This window comes from Panthera leo, chromosome B2 (genome assembly GCF_018350215.1).
Source record: "Panthera leo isolate Ple1 chromosome B2, P.leo_Ple1_pat1.1, whole genome shotgun sequence".
Classification (NCBI taxonomy): Eukaryota; Metazoa; Chordata; class Mammalia; order Carnivora; family Felidae; genus Panthera; species Panthera leo.
In genome coordinates, this window is record NC_056683.1 from 55,541,703 (window position 1) to 55,563,060 (window position 21,358).

The window sequence follows — 21,358 nt, forward strand, 5'->3', positions numbered from 1 at the left end:
GCTGATCTAGGCTGGGCATGGCTGAACTTGTCCTAGGCAGGGGGTTGCATCCACATGTCTCTCATCCTTCCTGGACTAGAGAGGTACTCAGGATATATTCTTCTTATGGAAATGGCAAAAGCAAAAGAGGACTCAAGTACATTTCATGCCTTTTCTTACTTTATTTTCACTGTATCACATTGGCCAAAACAAATCACATAGGCAATCAAAGAGTGGAGGAGTATACTCTGTCCATGGTCAGGTTATAACGGCAAATATATGGATGCTGTACCATATATAATATATACCAAATATATAATGCTACTACATGGGAGTGAGAATTGTGCACAAGACTTAAAAGCTGCCATAACTTGTGAGAGAAAATGCAGTATTTACTCAATGCAATCACTTTGGAAAGAATAAAGTGTGTTGGAAAGAATAAAGATCCTCAGCCTTCCACATCATACAATTTATTTGTAATCAGCTTCCTCCCATCACCCATTTCCTGTTCATTCCTATACCTTGCTTCTTCTTCTAGAATGTCTTCCTCCTTTTTCTTAACCTGATCCATTTGTATTCATCCCTTTAGCTCAGCACATACACTACTCTTTACAGAAAGTAATTTCTGACCATTCTGATTTAGGTCAGAAACACATGCATGTCTAGGTCAGAAACACATGGATGTCTCCCTAGCCCAGCACTTTCCATGTTGCATTGTAATGATATATATGTCAGTCTCTCCAGAAGGATAAGAGTTCCTTTGAATCTTTTGTTTCTAACATTTCATGTAGCCAGTACTAATTTATATTTATTGAAGGAATACAAATGAAACAAAAGAAGACAAAAAGATACAGTCTCTGCCTTCAAAACTCATGTCCTATGCCCTAAAAGTACATTTCCTTAATAGTTTTATACAAGTGAATTTGAAAGATAAAATCAAATTTATTTCCTTGATGAAATGAAGCCACATAAGTAGTTATCCATTAAAAAAGTAGTACTCTGTTATCTTCTTTAAAATGATGTAACATGTATTTATTCTCCAAAACTAATTGCATTTTTCTTTTACGTAGAATTATAATATGTGTGGGAGATTAATAAGTGTAGTCATTACCTATACAAGCTTGAGCTTAGTTGTTAATCATATGTAAACTACTGAACTGCTATATTAGAAGGAAAATGCAACATTTAATTATTATGAATGGTTGTTAAAAATTACTTGATAATATCAGGCATCACCCTTTTAGATTAGAAAATGTGAATCATTGAAGCAATTAAATCACAGCACTCAAATCTCATTAAAGGCATATGAAAACAAACCTTAGAATGACTCTACCAAGTATGTTTCTTTTATTCAGTTAAAAAAAAGAAACCTGAAATTAAATCTAGCAATATGTGTAGACTTCCCAGCCAGAAGTATTTTTTGAAAATACTTATCTAAACCAGAATTACTTTAATATTTAGCTTCAGATATTTAATTAATTATAAATTATTTAATTCAAAAACACATACATATCCCTAAAGATTTTTAGTGTTTTAGCAATTTTAGCCTCATGTTCTGGTATATAGCTTCTAATTAAGGACCTGAAAAGTATTTATTACTTTAATCATTTTAGTAATCGACTGATAACTTTTTAACATAGTTTACTTCATTTAACGACTTTTGTCAAGACTGTACTTTGTCATTCAGCATTCTATAAAGATTCTTTTTAATTATTTTGAAATAGTAAATTAAAAAATCTATACCAAGAGTATAATATGTGTGAGAAATCACTCAAGATATGAGTAAGAGTGCTTTTTTTCCAGAATATGATTCCTCTCATCACATACCAATTTTGTGTTATAAATCAATTTAATCTAGAAATTAGCATGGTATCTGGTACATTCTTCAAGTAAAACACGGTGTGAATTTTTGATACAATTAAATGCAAAAATATGAAATATTAGGTGAATTATTAGGTTGAATCATATGAAGATGACAATATCTATTGATTTTTTTAACCTACAAAAGTGGAAATTGCACATGGTTCAACCTAATAAAAATAACAGAACACTGCACATGCATCTGTGTCCTTACAGGAAACTTAGTGCTTCATTTTTAAATTATTATCAACATTAGAATTTTTAAGTTAACATAAATTTTATGTTTTTAAAAATATATGCATTAACAGACAAAATAAAAACTATTAAAAAGAGTGTAAGGCATGCTGCTCAGAATCTAATATTCAAACTTAGGGAAATTTTATAAAATAAGAAGCTATTTTTCTATATCTCTCACTTCAACAAAAATTGCAAATAGTTATTATTCACAATGCAGGAAAAGTAATATTCCTGTTCTTTGATTGTGGGAGTACAGATTTGTATAACCACTTTGAAGAGTAACTGGACAACGTTTATCAAAATTTAATGTTCTACATACTCTAGAACCTAGCAATATATATATTGAACTTTATCCCACAAATATACTAGGGTGAAAGGGCAACTGTGCAACTGGACCCTTTCTGAGAAAATGAAATGTGTCTATATGCGTATACATACAAAGATCATAAAGACTTAAAGTCTATAAAAATATTTTTCTGTGGGATTGGTTCAAGGAGGAGGTCTTCTTTTTAAAATTATATTTCCAACAAATGGGGAATAAAGCATCAGGATCACTTGGCTCCTTACTTTCATGTTTACAAACTATTGTATTAAAATTGCTTTAGGACAGGGTGGGGCTGGGGAGGGGGGAAGAAATGTTACCTCTCCCTCACCTCCACAGCCAAAGAAGGAAAAACACTGCATACATGTCATGACTATATAATAACAGTAATAATGTGGAATGAGCTTCCATTGTCTAATGTGGTGAACCTCTTTTATTCTTTCTCCTCCCAGTTTTATTCAGTTGAACTTATTTAGGCAAATACAACCACTAATTACTTATATCTTTTTTCATGCTGACTAGATCTTTGGCTAAAATGAAACAAAGCCACACATACATACATACAGACAGTAGGAGTCTCTGTATCTGCCTCTCTCTTTTTCACACACATATACACACACATGTACCCCTACATGATCAGTCATGTAGTAGGTACTAAACACCCCTCTAAGACAGTTTGAAAAGTGTAAACACTGCTAGTCTTTAAATTATATTCATTTATTTAATTCTCCTAATCCAGTGATGAAAAGAAGGAAAGGAAGAAAGAGTGAAGAGAGGAAGAAAGTAAAATGGATGCAGAGTGGAAAATTTGCTAAATCAATTAAAACACCTATTCATTGGAGAAATTTGCGAAATATTTTGAAAATTAAAATCACTTGTGGTTATGTAAAGAGACTGCTAGAAAAGCAAAGATCAAATAACCTGCTAGATCAAGCAAAGCTACATTTATTAGTGCCTTCAGATGGGAATCAGAACAGACTATGTATGTATAAAGTATCAAAACATGAGCTGAGTGATTTTGAGGTGGATCTGGAAAGTAAAGGAATTAGTTGAGATCGGGCAGAATTTATGACATAACTCTGGATTGGTGAATGTGAATAACAAGGCAGAAGATTCTGAATTCTGCCTTTATGCTTAAGCACTTAGTCTTGGCAAATAAACTAAGGTTCAATCTTAATTTCCAGGAGTAGGAACAATAGCTTAAATATTTTCACCTGTTCTCTGTACTGCTTAGCAAACACACACACACACACACACACGACACCCCCCTCCCCAGCACAGAATTTGTCATAGAATTATTTAGCACAGGAATAGGAAATTATTTTGGTTTTTGTCTTAATATCGTGATCAAAAAATAATCCCACTACCAAATGTTAAATAAATTTCATTACTTACACTTTACATAAGTCTCTCTATATTTTTACATAACTGTCAGTAACATATATGCATATATTACTTATTATATATAATAAATGCATTTATACATAAATATATATTTAGACATAATATTATATTTAAAAAACTATTTTCCTTATTTTTAAATATTCTCAAAAGTATACTACTTTGGTACATAGAATTATGGTGTAGTTAGGAATGTACAATGATTTATTTTACCAGCTCCCTTTTATTAGAATTTTAGTTTGCTTTTAACATTTGGCTATTATAAATACTGCTCTAATGAACATCTGTGCATATAAATCTTTGACCTCATCTCTCATTATCTCCTTAGGACAGATTTCTAGAAATAAAGTTAATTGCCAAAGAGTGTCCATCTCTGTTTACAATAAAATTATGAGTGAAATGATTTGCAACTTTACCGTGATCACAGTTTCAATCTTCCTGAAACTTTTGAGAATCTTATATGATAGACGCTATTATAGACAGTGAATGGTTTCCATATTTTAACTCTTGTGGTTGTTTATTACAGATGAAACCACGGAATTATTTTCTTTAGAAAGTGAAGACTCAGTTTTATCTATGCCTCTCATTACAAAAGAAAATCAAAAGTATTACATTAAGTACTTCATCTTTTCTCTTACTAAGATTTGGGGGTTTTATCTTGTTTTGTCTACTTTGTAAATTGGTCTGACCTATTATCAATCTAAATGTTCTGGTATTCTTCACTAATATCAAGGTCTTAACTTGTCTTCTGGCCCAATGCCAATTTGAGTAATTGCATATTTCCAGATTTCTTCCAATCAGATTCATTTAGGAAAGTCATTCTCTTCTTCCTTGGAAATGACAACAGAATGTCACTTTTACTGTAAAAGTGTGAGTTTCTAAAAGCAGACTGGATCTTAAGCAGTAAAAATTTACCATAATCTTACCCTCAGCTCAAGAAACCTGCAGTCAGTCTTCTCCCTAAAACTGCATGCCTTTCAAAGGTTGTTTTATGTATAGCTCTGAATAACAATACACTGGTGTGCACAATGTATCATGATGTTTGATTGTTAGAGAACTCTATTGTCTAAGTACTATATTTTAGTGAACTTGCATTAGTACAAAAAATTATTTTTTTCTACATGTGTTCCAAATCAATGTTCAATAATTTGGGTAGTTTGTACTTACAGACACAGGCAAAATAGTGACCTCATAAGCTATAAGAAACAAAGTCCCCAGTGAGATATTGTTGGAAAAAAAAATCCTATTCAGCCACTTTGATGCTCTGAAATACTGGCAGTTTTTGACTCTGGCCTATGTTATCTGTGACCAAAGAAAGAAGTATCAGGAAACACAAATTACTGAAAACTCCTCTTATTTATAGCTGTTAGATGAGATTTGAGTGGTTATTATTTCTAGGCTTATTCTCAATTCAAACAAATCATTTGTAATGAGAGTAGAAGAATAGGCTTTTTTTTCCCCCCAGGTGGAACTCAAATGTTGCTTTATTTTATCATATAAAATATCAGTGGATATACATTTGACATCTAATCTTGAGATATTTATGTAGTATCACACATATTTTTATCTGGCTTTTTAAAAATAAACTTGCATATCTTATGCAAATGTAACATCCCCTTGTTATCAAATGTAGACATCACATGTCTAAGTAAACAAAACTCTACTGTAAACTAGATTCATATAAGCTAATTTTATTTAAACTTAAAACTCCCAAGTCTGTTTTTTTTTTTTTTTTAAGTTAGCATGCTGATTCCTGGAGAACAGTTTTGAATTAGAAGTTTTATTAAGGGGTACCTGGGTAGCATAGTTAAGTGTCCGACTCTTGATCCTGGCTCAGGCCATGATCTTACGGTTAGTGAGTTCGAGCCCCATATCAAGCTTTGGTGCAGAGCCTGTTTGGGATTCTGCCTCTCCTTCTCTCTGATTCTCCCCCAATTGTTCTCTCTCTCTTTCTCAAAATGAATAAATAAAAACTTAAAAAAATAAAAAAAAATAAAAAAAAAGTTTATTAAAAACAAACTGACTGAAGTTTATACAAAATTTGCCATTCCTAAGAAGTGATATGTTCACCAATTAACCGATTATATTTATAGAAATCATATATATCATAATGTTTGGAAAGATAGACAGAATTTTCTCTTAATTTTTATTTTTACAGACTAAACCCAAGAAATGTGTAAAAATGATGAATTGTAGATGCAGTAGATTGAAGTTAAGAATGGGGTTTCCAAACTCAAAATTCTTGGGCTCCAATCACACAATCTCCACTTAGTTACTTGGGCAAGTTCTTAACCTCTCTGTGTCTGTTTTCTCATCTGCAAAGTGGTTGTGATAATAGTAGTTATCCTGTAACCTGTATAAACCCAACAGTGCCGGGCATCTAATAATCTTCAATAAACATTAATACCATATTTGTAATTATTTTTAGATATTACATATTCAGTAATTAGCTAGTATTTGTTGAAAACCTAATGGATGCAGAGTATGTGTAGATAATTAGCAATTGGCAAAGATAAATTGAAAAGTCAAAACTTGAGGATTGAAGACTGTAAAAGGTGTAGGAGAAAATCATGGACATAGTAAGAGAGTGCACAGTTCCTAGAGCAACTGATAGTGAGGGCAAAAGACAAAATTATATACACAGGTTTATGATTAAATACGAAAGAAAAAAGAAGCAAATTGAAAAAGTACAATCACTAAGCACACAAACATAAAAAGAAGGAAAATATAGTTTTAGTTTTTTGCAAGGAACTATCTGCACAGAGGGTAACATATGTTTTAAAGACCAACATATGGTGATTAGCCAAAAGAAAACTCAGAACAATCAAATAAATTACAGACCCTGTAAATTATGTTTCTAAAATTTTATTTTGATGCACAAAGACCAGGCTTTTAGGCTGCTCTAAGATTGGTGCTAGTTTGCCATAACTTCTTTACTCCTGTATGTCTCATGACCGGGAGAATAGTTTTCAAGATATTACTTTAGGGTTAGAATTTCATAATTTAGTTAGTAAATGGAACACCTTTAAAGGATGCATGATCACACTTACAATGGTAACCAGTACAAACCTACCTAAGAACATTTATGTCACAAGTATATAGTAAAGGTGCTCTCATGCTTACTTTATTGTCAAAAACCCATGTGGTCAAAGTCCTATAGCACGTAAATGGCAAAGAAGAAGAAGAAGGAAAAAAAAAACAAAAAAGATCTGAAGTCCTGCCTAAATTCTAAGTTGATTCTTTCCTCTGGAAATCACACTGTTTTGATAAAACTCAAAGAGAGATATTGGACAACAGAAATTGCAGAGTATTAGAAAGAAATGAGAAAAGGAAAACGTAGATCTTAAAAACACTGTTCATTTGAAATAAAAGCACAGATAAAGAAGCAGGTGATAGAGGAACATTTGTTTTCAGACTGAAGAGAGGGCTCAAACAAAACTTAGCCAACATAGCACTTTAGTGGTCAACTGCTTTCACGAAACAAAAGGGTAAGTCCTATTGTTAATTAGGGATTGTACACTTTTCCATGAGATTATTATTATAAAGTTAATTGAAATTCTTGGGAAATGATATTTTAGAAGGAGGTAGTATAATTATCTATTATACATGTTGGTTCGGATACTATTGAGTTGATTTCAATGAAATCAATGGCAATTCTATATCCAGAACAAGACTATAGATTGTACTGACCAAAATGAGTAATGCATTTTCCATATTAAGGGTGCTTGTCAAAAGATGTCTTTATTAGAAACAGAATGGAGATCCTTGTAAAAGTAAAATACTACCAGGATCTCCTCATTAGGTGCTCTTCTACCTTCCCCTCTTATTTTGAAGCATTTCCCCTTCAGTTTCATCAAGATTTCTAATCCATTAGACTTGAAAGATGTGTAAATGAGTGAAATGTAAAGCAGCCATTGCTAAAGAAATTAATCAAGGCTCTCACAATACACCTTACTTGCGATTTTTTTTTCCTTTAAATAAAGCAGAAGCAGACAACAGCAGCCTGAGCCAGCAAGAATAATTCTTTAACAGTTCAACTTACAAACAAACAAATAAAACCCCAAAACAACAAAACAACAACAACAACAAAACCTCTTCACCTGCACTGTTCCACCTGGTACTCAAAATAACTCTAATCATTTGAACTTTCTTTTTAAATCCTTTATTCTGATGAGTTCATTCACTGATTTTTAAATTACACTACCTTGGGTTTGGGGATAAACCTAATTTTCCTATGGTATATTTTCTTTTGTTAAATTATCATTATCAATGCTGCATACAGTTTACTAATTTTTTGTTTAGGATTTTTTTTTTTCATCTGTGCTCATTATGAGACAATTTTATCATGTTATATTTTTCCTGGGAATTTGTAAATTGAATCCAAACTCTCACATTTATTACAATGATGTTACTTATAATAAACTTTTGTTATTTGACTCTCCATAACTGAGTCTCCATTGTGAGTTTTGGTAATTTGTGAATTATCTCTTTTTGTGATTATTTATTCAGAGGTTTGCCAAATTTATTTTTTCTTCTTTCTTAACAAAAAGAATCAACTTCTGGCTGTTTTTTCTTTTTGAGTCTCTCTTGCAAATGTTTCTATTTCATCAATTCTCTTATTCGTCTACATTTTTCTTTGGGACTGTTTTACTTTTCTCTTTGTTTCACTTTGTTTCCTAAAATGCTTGCTTGGATCATTAAATTTAAGCCTATATTCTTTAATAATATAAGGCTTTAAGGCTCTTACTTTATTTCTAAATACTACTTTAATTACATTTCCAAGTTTTGATTTGTAGCATTTTTAATATCATTGAATTATAAATATTTTCTAATATCCATTATGGTATTTTCCTTAAAGCATTGGCTATATAACATATGTTTCTTATTTCTTTAAATACATTGATATCAAAGAAAATTCTCTATGTGCTCAGAGTTCTTTGAAGTAGGATAGATTTGCTTTAGAGTCTTTTTATGATAAATTTTCCTAAATCATCTCCTGTGTCTTAAAAGAATGTGAGTGTAAAGTTCTCGAATGCACTGCAAACAATTTTAAATCATTACAAGTTATAGATGTGTTGAAGCTTTTAGCATTGTGAAGTTACCCTGTTTCTAGTATTTTTTTACCTGTCATTCTGCTTAGATATTAAAGTCACTAAATGTTTTCTTTTTAAAAAATTCCTTGATATATATTTCCATCCTTTTACTTTATAACATTTGTCTTTTAACTGAGTCCATTTATAAGTTTTGTTAATTACTGATATGTTTGGATTTAATTCCTGCCATCATATCTTACTTCTTGATTTGTCCTTCGTGTGTTTTATTGTTTTGTTTTTTCCTTCTATTTCTTTAAATGTTTACTTATTTATTTAGAGAAGGGGGAGGGGCAGAGAGAGAGGGAAAGAGAATCCCAAGCAGGCTCCACACTGTCAGCACAGAGCCTGATATGGGGCTCTATCCCACAAACCCTGAGATCATGACCTGAGCCAAAATCAAATTAACTGACTGAACCATCCAGGTGTCCTTTTTCCTTCTATCTTAAATCTGTTGAAAAAAAATTGTTTTCTCATTTCATGTTTTGCATTCTGCTAGTTTGGAAATTGAACCCTCTGTTTCTATTCTTGATTTGTCTCCCTAACTCATTAAAGTCTTTATTTTGTCATAGTTAGCATACTTAATTTATCAGAGTATAGTATAAGGTTAATATCTGTATGAACACCTTAAAAAATAGGACATTAGAACACTTTAATTCCATCCACTGCCCCTCTGCCCTGAGTAGCACATGCTACTCATTTATATATAAATTTATGTTTACTTTTAAACTCTATATTATTTTATTCATATATTATCATTTTATCTTATATAGTTAATACTTGTACACTTTAAAAAACATTTTAATATTTTATTCATTCTTGAAATTTATAATTGCCATCTGGAATCTTTTTTTTATAAATTCAAAATTTTCTTTAATGAGGATCTGCTGGCAGAATGGCAATTTTTTGGTTTTGGTACTTTGAAAATATCAAAGTATTATCCTATTTTATACCAATATCCTATTCACATTCTTTCCATTGTTGCTCATGAAACATCAGAATGACAAACGATTCGAAAATGTAATGAAATTTTAAAAATACTCTCCCCCCAAATGAATGTTACCTAGGAGTGAGTATGATTTTGGTATGGAATATTCTGAATGGAGAAATGTATCATGTTCTTGAATAGAAAGACTCAAAATCATAAAGGTGTCAGCCCTCCTTAAATTAATCTACAAGTATAATGAAGCTTCAAGAAAAATCACAAAAAATTTATATATATATGTGTGTACATCCTGAAATTCATATGGATGTAAAAACAGTAAATAATAGCCAAGAAAAGTATGAAGATTAGGAAGAGTGGTGTGGGGTTTTCTCTACTTACTTTCAAGACTTGTTACAAAGCTTTGGTGACTGATATCCTTGAAATTATATGGGGATAAAAACAAAAGAAGAGAAAGCTGAGAAACAGATCATGCATATATGTGAATTTAGCATATGACACTGTAGACATTATAAACAATGATGAAACTATCAGTAGTGAAATATGATCTATTTGATAAAGGCGTTGGGACAGTAAGCTTAATAAAATAAAATATGGAATCTACCTCACCACATTTATAAAACAGATTTCAGATAAGTAACTAAATCAAAAAAGTGAAATGTAAAAAAAAGTAGGTAAACAGAATAATATATGTATGCCATTGAGTATGGTCAATGCCATACATACCTTGTAAAGTAAGACATGGCATGTGCAAATCATTCTTTAATGTATTCTTTAATGATGTGTATATGCCATGTCTTAATTATATGGATATATAAAAATGTAGTAGAAGTATGAAGATACAAACATGAACTCACCAACATAGGTAAACTAATTACCTCTACATGAGGAGGTCAGGATAAAGAGATATGGAAAGGGAACTCTAGAAAACCTAGAAATTGACCCACAAATGTATGATCAACTAATCTTTGACAAACCAGGAAAGAATATCGAGTGGAATAAAGACAATCTCTTCAGCAAATAGTGCTGGGAAAACTGGACAGCGACATGCAGAAAAATGAACCTGGACCACTTTCTTTCACCATACATGGAAATAAACTCATAATGGATGAAAGACCTAAATGTAAGACGGGAAGCCATCAAAATCTTTGAGGAGAAAGCAGACAAAAACCTCTTTGACCTTGGCCTTGGCAACTTCTTACTCAATACGTTTCTGGAGGCAAGGGAAACAAAAGCAAAAATGAACTATTGGACCTCATCAAAATAAAAAGCTTCTGCACAGCAAAGGAAACAATCAGCAAAACTGAAAGGCAACTGACGAAACTGGAGAAAATATTTGCAAATGACATATCAGATAAAGGATTAGTATCCAAAATGTATAAAGAACTTATCAAACTCAACACCCAAAAAACAAATAATCCAGTGAAGAAATGCACAAAAGACATGAATAGACACTTCTCCAAAGAAGACATCCAGATGGCAAACCGACACATGAAAAAATGTTCAACATCACTCATCATCAGGGAAATACAAATCAAAACCACAAAAAGATACCACCTCACACCTGTCAGAATGGCCAACATTAACAACTCAAGCAACAACAGATGTTGGTGAGGATGTGGAGAAAAAACATCTCTTTTGCACTGCTGGTGGGAGTGCAAACTGGTGCAGCCACTCTGGAAAACAGTACGGAGGTTCCTCAGAAAATTAAAAATAGAACCACCCTATGACTCAGCAATTGCACTAGTAGGTATTTATCCAAGGGATACAGATGTGATGTTTCGAAGGGGCACATGTACCCCAATGTTTATAGCAGTGCTATCAACAATAGCTAAAGTATGAAAAAACCCAAATGTCCGTCGACGGATGAATGGATAAAGAAGATGTGGTATGTATGTACATATGTATGTATGTATGTATGTATGTACACACACACACACACACACACACACACACACACACACACACACAATGGAGTATTACTTGGCAATCAAAAAGAATGAAATCTTGCCATTTGCAACTACATGTATGTAACTAGAGGGTATTATGCTAAACAAAATTAGTCAGAGAAAGACAAATATATGACTTCACTCATATGAGGAATTTAAGATACAAAACAGATGGACATAGGGAAGGGAAGCAAAAATAATATGAAAACAGGGAGGGGGACAAAACAGAAGAGACTCATAAATATGGAGAACAAATTGAGGGTTACTGGAGGGGTTGTGGGAGGGAGGATGGGCTAAATGGGTAAGGGGCACTAAGGAATCTACTCCTAAAATCATTGTTGCACTATATGCTAACTTGGATGCAAATTAAAAAATAAAATAATCAATTAAAAAATTTAAAAAAGCAAGGGAGTTTTAACAAAACTATTCTTTCTTTCTTTCTTTCTTTCTTTCTTTCTTTCTTTCTTTCTTTCTTTCTTCTTTCTTTCTTTCTACTCAGAAAGACACACAAGTGGGGGAAGGGTAGAGAGAGAGAGGGAGAGAGAGAATCCCAAGCAGGCTCCATGCTGTCAGTGCAGAGCACGACACAAAGCTCGAACTCACAAAACTGTGAGGTCATGACCTCAGCTGAAACCAAGAGTTGGACGCCTAGCCAACTGAGCCACCCAGATGCCCGAATAATATTTTCTTTCTTTAAGATAAATTGGGGGGTGCAGGTGGCTCAATAAGTTAAGCATCCAACTCTTGATTTTGGCTCAAGTCATGATCTCATGGCTTGTGAGTTCGAGTCCCACGTTGGGCTCTGTGCTGACAGTGTGGAGTCTGCTTGGATTCTCTCTCTTCTTCTCTCTCTGTCCCTCCCCCGCTTGCTCTCTCTCTCTCAAAATAAATTTAAAAAAAGACAAATTGGTTAAATGCCAAATGTTAATATTAGTTGGTGAATATATGGAGATGTGTTACAATATTTTGAATATCTCTTGGTATGTTGCAAATATCACATAATTAAAAAAAATAGATTCAGAAATACCAGCTTGCTTTGTAAATTACAACAGTTGCCACAAAACAAATCAATTATTTTTTAATGGCTATATGCATACAATATTTGTGTTCCTAATGAATTCACACTGATTTTTCCAGATGTTACTTCATAAAGAGATGATAATCATCAACAACTATAGCATTACCTTTGAATTATGAGAGAGTTGATATCACATGTTATAATAAGAACAGTTCACATGGCAATGGGCAATGACAATTTACCCAAGTGATGATGATTTCGGTATTGCTTTATAGTTCATTTTCAGCATGCTGCCAGGATAGTAACACACATATAGTATGCCTTTGGTCAAAAAAGCATTATATATACATTCAATGTAAAACCAACTTGTAAGACTAGTCAAAGGCTAAAGAGTTTTGGTAGTACAGTATTAAGACAATGAAATCTTTATATACTACATTAATTATTAATTAATTAATTAATTACATTCATTAAGTTCAATTTACTGACCTCTCATTATGTGCTGAGCAGAGTATCAAAAATTTTATATATTTTGTTTGATAATCACAATAACCCTGGGATGTAATTACCCATATCACTGATGGGGAAACTGAGGTTTAGTGATCCAGTAATGTGCCTGAGAGCAGAGTAAATGACAGAGCCCGGAAAATGCAGCCCAGAATGGTTCAAAAGCCCTGGTCATTAACACCTTTATAATTATCAAATAAGTTGCTGTTTCCATAAAGGAGAATGATGTTTTCTATGGCATGTTAGCTAGCATTATTCTAAGCTGTTAAAGTATCTGTACATTTTAGTGTTGGATAATTTTTATCTAGCATCAAATTTAAAATGAATCAGTTAAATGTGATACCTTTTGATTTGACTGGATGAGAATTCACTAATAGATCAAACATTTTTTAGACATATTGTTTTTATGTCAGAAAATATTTGGATCTTATCCAATGATATAAAAGAACATGGAATCAAAATGGTGGACGCTTTGCAAATTATGAAAACACTGGAAATTTGAAATATAATCAAGATTTTCTCATAAAGTGTCAGGCGAAATATTTCCTTAAAAGTGTTAGAAAGTTGTTGTAGTCACATATACATGGTTTTAAAAAGTATGTCCTCAAAGACTATTTAATCAGAGAATTTTAGTGAAGCTGACAAATTCTGTTACAAATTAAGAAAATTTAATATTTTTGTTTGCATATTTTTTATTTTAATTATTTAAAGCTTATTTATTTATTTTGAGAGAGGGAGAGAGAGAGCACGAATAGGGTGGAGGCAGAGATAGAGGGAGAGAGAATTCCAAGCTGACTCCATGCTGTCAGCATATAGCCCACACGGGGCGTGAACTCATGAACCGTGAGATCATGACCTGAGCCGAGATCAAGAGTCAGACACTCAACCAACTGAGCCACACTGGTGCCCTTGTTTGCATATTTTCTATACTATCTTGTAGTTATGTAGTGAGTCTTCTTATGTATACACTAGAAATGCTGTACTCAAAGTACTGAAAGGCACGCTGTTAAGAAATACTAGGGAGGGGCACCTGGGTGGCTCAGTCGGTTGAGCGTCAGACTTCGGCTCGGGTCATGATCTCAGGGTCCGTGAGTTCAAGCCCCGTGTCAGGCTCTGTGCTGACAGCTCAGAGCCTGGAGCCTGCTTCGGATTCTGTGTCTCCCTCTGTCTCTGACCCTCCCCCGTTCATGCTCTGTCTCTCTCTGTCTCAAAAGTAAATAAACATTAAAAAAAAATAAAATAAAAAAAAGAAATACTAGGGAAAGAAGGATGATTGGGCATGGCTTGCAATCCAGCACAAACTCAACACAAAGAGTACTCGAAGGGAGGCATGTCAGCTTACACACAAGATTAAATCTCCTGTTGCAAAACATTTTGCAGGTAATAACTTGATGGGGGCCACATACACTCAAAGCTATACTTGTAATACACAAGTACTTGCACATCTTTAAAAACTGCTTTACTTAAGGCAGACATATTGAATTCACTGATAGAAGTTATATATTAAAAAAAAATCAATGTTCACTAATGTAAGAAGAAAAAGATGGTTTTGATACCACTTTTATTCCAATTTCATTTCTCTTCCTTTAGTTTCATGGAAGGTTTTATTTGCCACAATTTTCTTATTTGTGTAGTACCTTTCCAGATCAATGCAGCTTATCATTTGTTCTTCCCCAAAAGATCATTTTTATATTTTATCTCTTTCTTACTATAAATTATATATTTGAGAAGTGGATAATACACTATACTCTGGTTTGTTTATTGGTCTGCCCTACTTCAATCATCTTTTTTTCAGTTGACTTGAGTACTTTTTTCTGAAATAGTGGGTGGTTATCATCATTGTACTATCATAGAATCCTTGAATGCTAGGATGTTCAAAGGGAAGTGAAGGTCATGGGGGAGGGAAGGAAAAAAAAAAGAGGTTAGAGTGGGAGAGAGCCAAAGCATAAGAGACTCTTAAAACTGAGAACTGAGGGTTGATGGGGGGTGGGAGAGAGGGGAGGATAGGTGATGGGCATTGAAGAGGGCATCTTTTGGGATAAGCACTGGGTGTTGTATGGAAACCAATTTGACAATAAATTTCATATATTAAAAAAAAACCAAAAAACCAAAACAAAAACAAAGGAAAGTGAAGGAAATGAACAAATAACATGGCCTATGGTTAAAAGCATGGGATTTGGAATAAGGTGGAATGGGTGTTAGTCTCAACTTTTGTCATTTTTAGCTAAGACAATTTTGTTTCCTCCTTTGGAAAATGAAAACATTAATAAAGTTATTCTTTCTACCTTCTAGATCATTGAAAATACAAGTCTTTTATAATTTCACATATTGTCTGAGGTCTTCATAATTTGGCTTTTTATTTGAGAAGTTATGTAAGACAGACAAGCACAAAACATGTTATTCAACTCTTTTCTACTAGTATAGAGAGCTGGTTTTCTTTGGAATGCCTGAATAATTTTCAACTTATGTAATTTTTGATAGGTAACGTATAAAATTCAACGTATGTTTCAGTGTTTTCTTGATTCAACAAAAATTAACTTCCAATTAAATATCAGTCAAGCATGATTCAAATGATGAGAGTTTGGTATTAAATAAAGGAAGCATTATTTTATATTTGCAGAACTTACTTTTGAATCCATTCCTCTTAAGTGTTACATTAAAGCCTACCAGTAAGTGGCTTTATATAAATAAATATAATAGTTATATAATTGACAAAATAATATGGTTTCTAATAACAAAAGAACCACACACATTCTTATGGAATTTGAAAAATATTTAATGCTTTGCATGGTGGTAACTTTAGCTATGTGTGACATTTCTTTCATACTTAAATTATATTTAAAATGGGCCATATCCTTAACTTTCAGACTTTCAAAGGATGTAATTTAACACTATATATTGTGTGCCACAGCAATTGTTTATAAGAACAGGTGGTTTCATTTGAAAATATGTCATGGAGTATGATGACTGTCCATTATTTAATGAGAATTCTTTATTACTCTATAAAATGCTGATAATGAACTTGAGTTTCCAAGCTACCTGTATTTTATATTTCCATACAAATGCAAAACAGAATGTGCAGAACAAATATCACCACTGTTTTCTAAATTATTTGAGTGATAATAGAGAATAAAACTAAGAAGTCTGATCTTTTATAAAAAGAAGCTTCTGCTTTAACAGAGCATCTCTGGATGCATTTTAGGCTTTCTCTCTCTTTTTAAAAATGATTTGGAAGCCTTTTTTAAAACATTATTCATTTATTTTGAGAGAGACAGACAGCTTGAGTGGGGGAGGGGCAGAGAGAGAGGGAGAGAGAGAATCCCAAGCAGGCTGCAAGCTGCCAGCGCAGAGCCTGATGTGGGGCTTGAACTCATGAACCATGAGAACCTGAGCCAAAGCCAAGAGTCAGACACTTAACCGAATGAGCCACCCAGGCACACTTTAAACAATTTCTTAGTAAATGAAGAGAATGAAAACACACACACACACACACACACACACACACACACACACACACACTAAATAGTACTGAAGACACCTAGCTGAACATACAGTTTTTTAACACAAAAAGAAGGAAAAATGAGGGTCCGGTTTCATGTTGCAATTAGGGGAAGGAATAAATAGAACGGGACAATGTCTGTCCAGCATGAGATGACATACTATGCCAATCACAGGGCTACATGGTTTCCTATCCATGCATAACAGCATCCTAATACCTCATTAGTTGCACCTGAGATATATCTTATTTCATTAATTTTCATAACAACCCAGTGAGATAGGTATTGATATCTCCATCTTTATCAACATGGACCCATAGGATCAGAGTTGTTAACTTGGAAGAGAGAAGCATGAGCAGGACCAATAACAAAGAAAAATAGTAACTGATCTTCAAGTCTCCATCATGTTCATTTTACAAACATCTTTATAAGCACTTAGAAGTACTGGGCACTCTCCCAAATATATTAGTGTTTTCTTTTCCACTGCCAACTTCTGGGCTGTCAGGCCCTTTCTAGGAAATTCCAAGTTCTACCCTCATTGGTTATATGTCACATGCATTATCTAACATTGCCCCATTTTAACATAATAGTCTTCTAAGGAAGAGCAACTCCCTGACCTCATAAAATAGTCTGATAATAGCGTGTCAGTATGGTATACACAGAAATACACACATGCACACAAACACAACTACTTTAGACAAAAATACATGCATTGGTATAAACAATTTCAGTGTTTTGACTGAAAAAATATTTATTTAAAAATTTTTTAATGTTTCTTTATTATTGAGAGAGAGACAGAGCACGAGTTGGGGAGGAGCTGAGAGAAAGGGGAGACACAGAATCTGAAACAGGCTCCAGGCTCTGAGCTGTCAGCACAGAGCCCGATGCAGGCTCAAACTCACGAACCGCGAGATCATGACCTGAGCTGAAGTCAGACACTTAAACAACTGAGCCACCCAGGTGCCCCGAAAAAGTATTTCTTGACCTGATTAGTGAAACTATCTCTAGGTAGAGTGGTCATTTTTTTTGAAAACTGAAAAATAATTGACATATAACATTGTGTAGCTTTAAGTTTTACAATGTATTGATTTGATACATTTGTATATTGCAGTATGCTTATTACCTTAGCCTTAGTAAACACCCCTTTATCATCACATAATTATCATTTCTTTTTTGTTGTAGAAACAACTATGATATAGTCTCTTAGCAATCTTGAGGTTTATAATACAGTATTGCTGAGTATAATCACAATGCTATGTGTGTACTGGATTTTCAGGACTTACATATATAGTAGTTCCCAATTTATACTCTTCAACATCATATCCCCAATTCTCCCCTAGCCCCTGACAGCCTCTGGTGGAAAAAAAAAAAGAAAAGAAAAAAGAAAAAGAGAAAAAAAAAATGAAACACCTGAACTAAATAACCATTATTCTACTCTCTGTTTACAGGTTTGGCTTTTTTAGATTTTACATTTAAGTTATATCATACAGTCTCTAACTTATGTCACTTAGCATAATGCCATCAAAGTCTGTAAGTGTAGTTGCAAATTGCAGGATTTCCTTCTTTCTCATGGCTGAACAATATTCCATTGTACCATAAAACTTTTTTAAGTTTATTTATCTTGAGAGCGAGAAAGCTGGCGGGGGGGGGGGGGACACAAGCAAGTGGGGGAGAGGGGAGAGATAGGAAGAGAGAGAATCCCAAGCAGGCTCCTTGCTGTCAGCATAGAGCCCCGATGTGGGGCTCAATCCCACAAACTGTGAGATCATGACCTCACAGCCGAAATCAGGAGTAGGATGCTTAACTCCTTAATTTCATTGATCTTTTCTCTTGTTTTTCTCTGGTCTCTACCTAATTTATTTCTACTCTGATCTTTGTTATTTCCTTCCTCCTACTAACTTTGGCCTTATTTTGTTCTTCTTTTTGTATTTCCTGGAGGTGTAAAGTTAGGTTGTTTATTTTAGATCTATTTTCTGATATACGCATTTATCAGTATAAAGTTCCTTCTCAAAACTGCTTTTGCAGCATCCATAGGTTTTACACATATTGTGCTTCCATTTTCATTTGTTTTGAAATAGTTTGTTATTTTGCTTTTGATTTTTTTCTTTGATCCACTGGTTTTTCAGGAGACTGTTATTTAATTTCCACATCTGTAGATATATTTAGCTTTCCTCTTGTTTACTTCTAGTTTCAAACTATTGTGACTGGAGAAGACACTTGGTATGATTTCAATCTCCTTAAATGTGATAAGACTTTATCTGTGTCCTACAATAGTTCTAACTATTGTTAGAGAAGTTGGATGTGCACTTGAGAAGAACCTACATTCTACTTCTGTTGGATAGAATGTTCTAAAAATGTCTTTTGGATTAATTGGGTCCAATGTATGGTTCAAATCCATCATTTTCTTGTTGACTTTCTGGCTGAAAAAAGCCCTAACCATTGCTCTGAGTTGGGTATTTAATTCTTATATCATTGTATTGTTGTTTGTCTCTTCAAATCTGTTAGTAGTTGCTTAATGTATTTAGGTGCTCCAGTGTTGAGTGTATACATATTCATGATTTGTATATTTTCTTAATGGATTGACCTTTTTATCATTATATAATGAGCTTCTTTTCTTATCATTTTTGGCTTAAAGTTTATTATCTATGATATAAATATAGCTATCCCTGATTTCTTTTGGTTTCCACTTATATGAAGTATCTTTTTCAATCTATTCTCTTTGAGCTCAGGAGTGTCTTTAAAACTGAAGTGAGTCTTGTACACAGCATATAGATAGATGGGTCTTGTTTTTTTAATCCATCCAGCCTCTCTTCACATTTTGATTGGTGAATTCAATCCATTTTCATTTAGAGTTATTGATATGTGAGGGCTTGCTAATGCCATCTTACTGGTTTTCATTTCCATTGTTTCTTTTCCCTTTGTTTTTGCTTACCTTTGTAAATTGGTGGTTTTCTGTGGTGGTGTATGTTCTGTTTCCTTTTTCCTTATCTTTTATTCTAGCTTTTTGCTTTGTGGTTACCATGAGGCTTACATAAGGCATCTCATAGATAAAATGGTCCATTTTAGGCTGATAGCAACTTAACTTTGATCATCTATAAAAGCTTCACCCTTTTACTCCCACCCTTTTTATATTTTTGATGTTATAATTTACCTCTTTTGTGTATTTCTTAACACACTACAGTAGCTATAATTGCTTTTATTACTCTTTTCCTTTGATCTTTATAGTACAGTTAAGTGGTTAACACACCATCCTGTTACAGATTTGGAGTTTTCTAAGTCTGACTCTATGACTGCCTTTCCCAGTGTGCTGTAAACTTTCATATGTTTTCATTTACTGACTAGTGTTTTTTGAGTTCAACTTGAAGAATTCCTCTTAAAATTTCTTGCATGCAGGTCTAGTGGTGATGAACTCACTTAGCTTTTGTTTGTCTAGGGAAGTCTTTATTTCTCCTTCACATCTGAAAGATAACTTTGCTGAATAGAGTATTCTTGGTTGGCATTTTTTTTTTCTTTCAACACTTTGAGTATGTCATTCTACTCTCTTGAGGATTTCTGTAGGATTTCTAGGCCTGTAGGATTTCTGATGAGAAATCCACTGATAGACTAATGACGGTTCCTTTGAGGATTAAAACCTCCCTCTCTCCACCCCCCTACTCTTTTGCTTTTAGAATTATTTACTTATCCTTGATCTTTGACAGTTTTATCGTAATGTGTCTTGGAAAGGTCTTTTGCACTGAGATAATAATAACGGTAATCTATTAGCTTTGTAAAATTAGATGTCCAATTTTCTTCCCAGGTTTGGAAATTTTCAGCTATGATTTAAAATTTTCTGCTCTTCCTTTCTTCTCCTTCTGGAATCCCAATTACTGCAATATTTGTTCTTTTGATGATATCCCATAGATAAAACAGGTTTTCTTCACCACTTTTCATTCTTTTTTCCTTTATTCTCCTCTAACTGGGTTATTCCAAAATTCTTGTCCTCTAACTGACTTATTCTATCTTCCATTTGCTCACTCTGCTGCAAATGCCTTATTACATTTTTCATTTCATTTCTTGAAGTCTCCAGCTCCAGAATCCCTGTTTGGTCCTTTTTTTTTTATGACTTCTGTCTCTTCAAAAAAAATCTTATGTTGATCATATATTTTTTGTTCAAGATTTAGTCAAAATGTCTGAGTTTTCTTGTAGCTTATGGTTTCTCCAAAACAGCTATTTTGCATTTTGATGGCATGTTTCCTTGATTTTCCATGTTCTTTTAGTTTTGTGCTGCTGCTTTCACATTTGAAGTGGAAGACACCCCTAAACCATTGCTAATTGCCTTCTGTTTGGGTATTCTGTTCAATGATGTTTTTATTGGATGGGGTTTCATCTGTCTCTCAGTGTGGGCATACCCGTTCCACTGTACTTGCTCCCTCTTGTGGCAGGATTCTTCCTTAAGCTTTTATGTCTTTGGTTCTTGCAAGTCACCAGGCTGGCTACTGGAAACCTTTTTTTGTTTCCAGAAGATGGCACTATCGCTCAAGTTTGTGACTTCTTCCTTGCTTTGGAGAGCCTGGCC

General features: G+C 33.5%; 1 protein-coding gene across 2 annotated transcripts in view; it reads right to left on the reverse strand.

Moving 5' to 3' along the window:
• Positions 1-21,358, reverse strand: part of KHDRBS2 (KH RNA binding domain containing, signal transduction associated 2) — a 579,306-nt gene that overhangs the window by 75,808 nt on the left and 482,140 nt on the right. The window contains exon 8 of one of the 2 annotated variants that reach the window (XM_042937334.1): positions 20,095-20,117. The exons of the other annotated variant lie outside the window; for it this stretch is intronic. Coding sequence (XP_042793268.1) covers positions 20,095-20,117 — 23 coding nt within the window. The remainder of the gene's footprint in view (positions 1-20,094; positions 20,118-21,358) is intronic. 2 annotated transcript variants of the gene reach the window in all.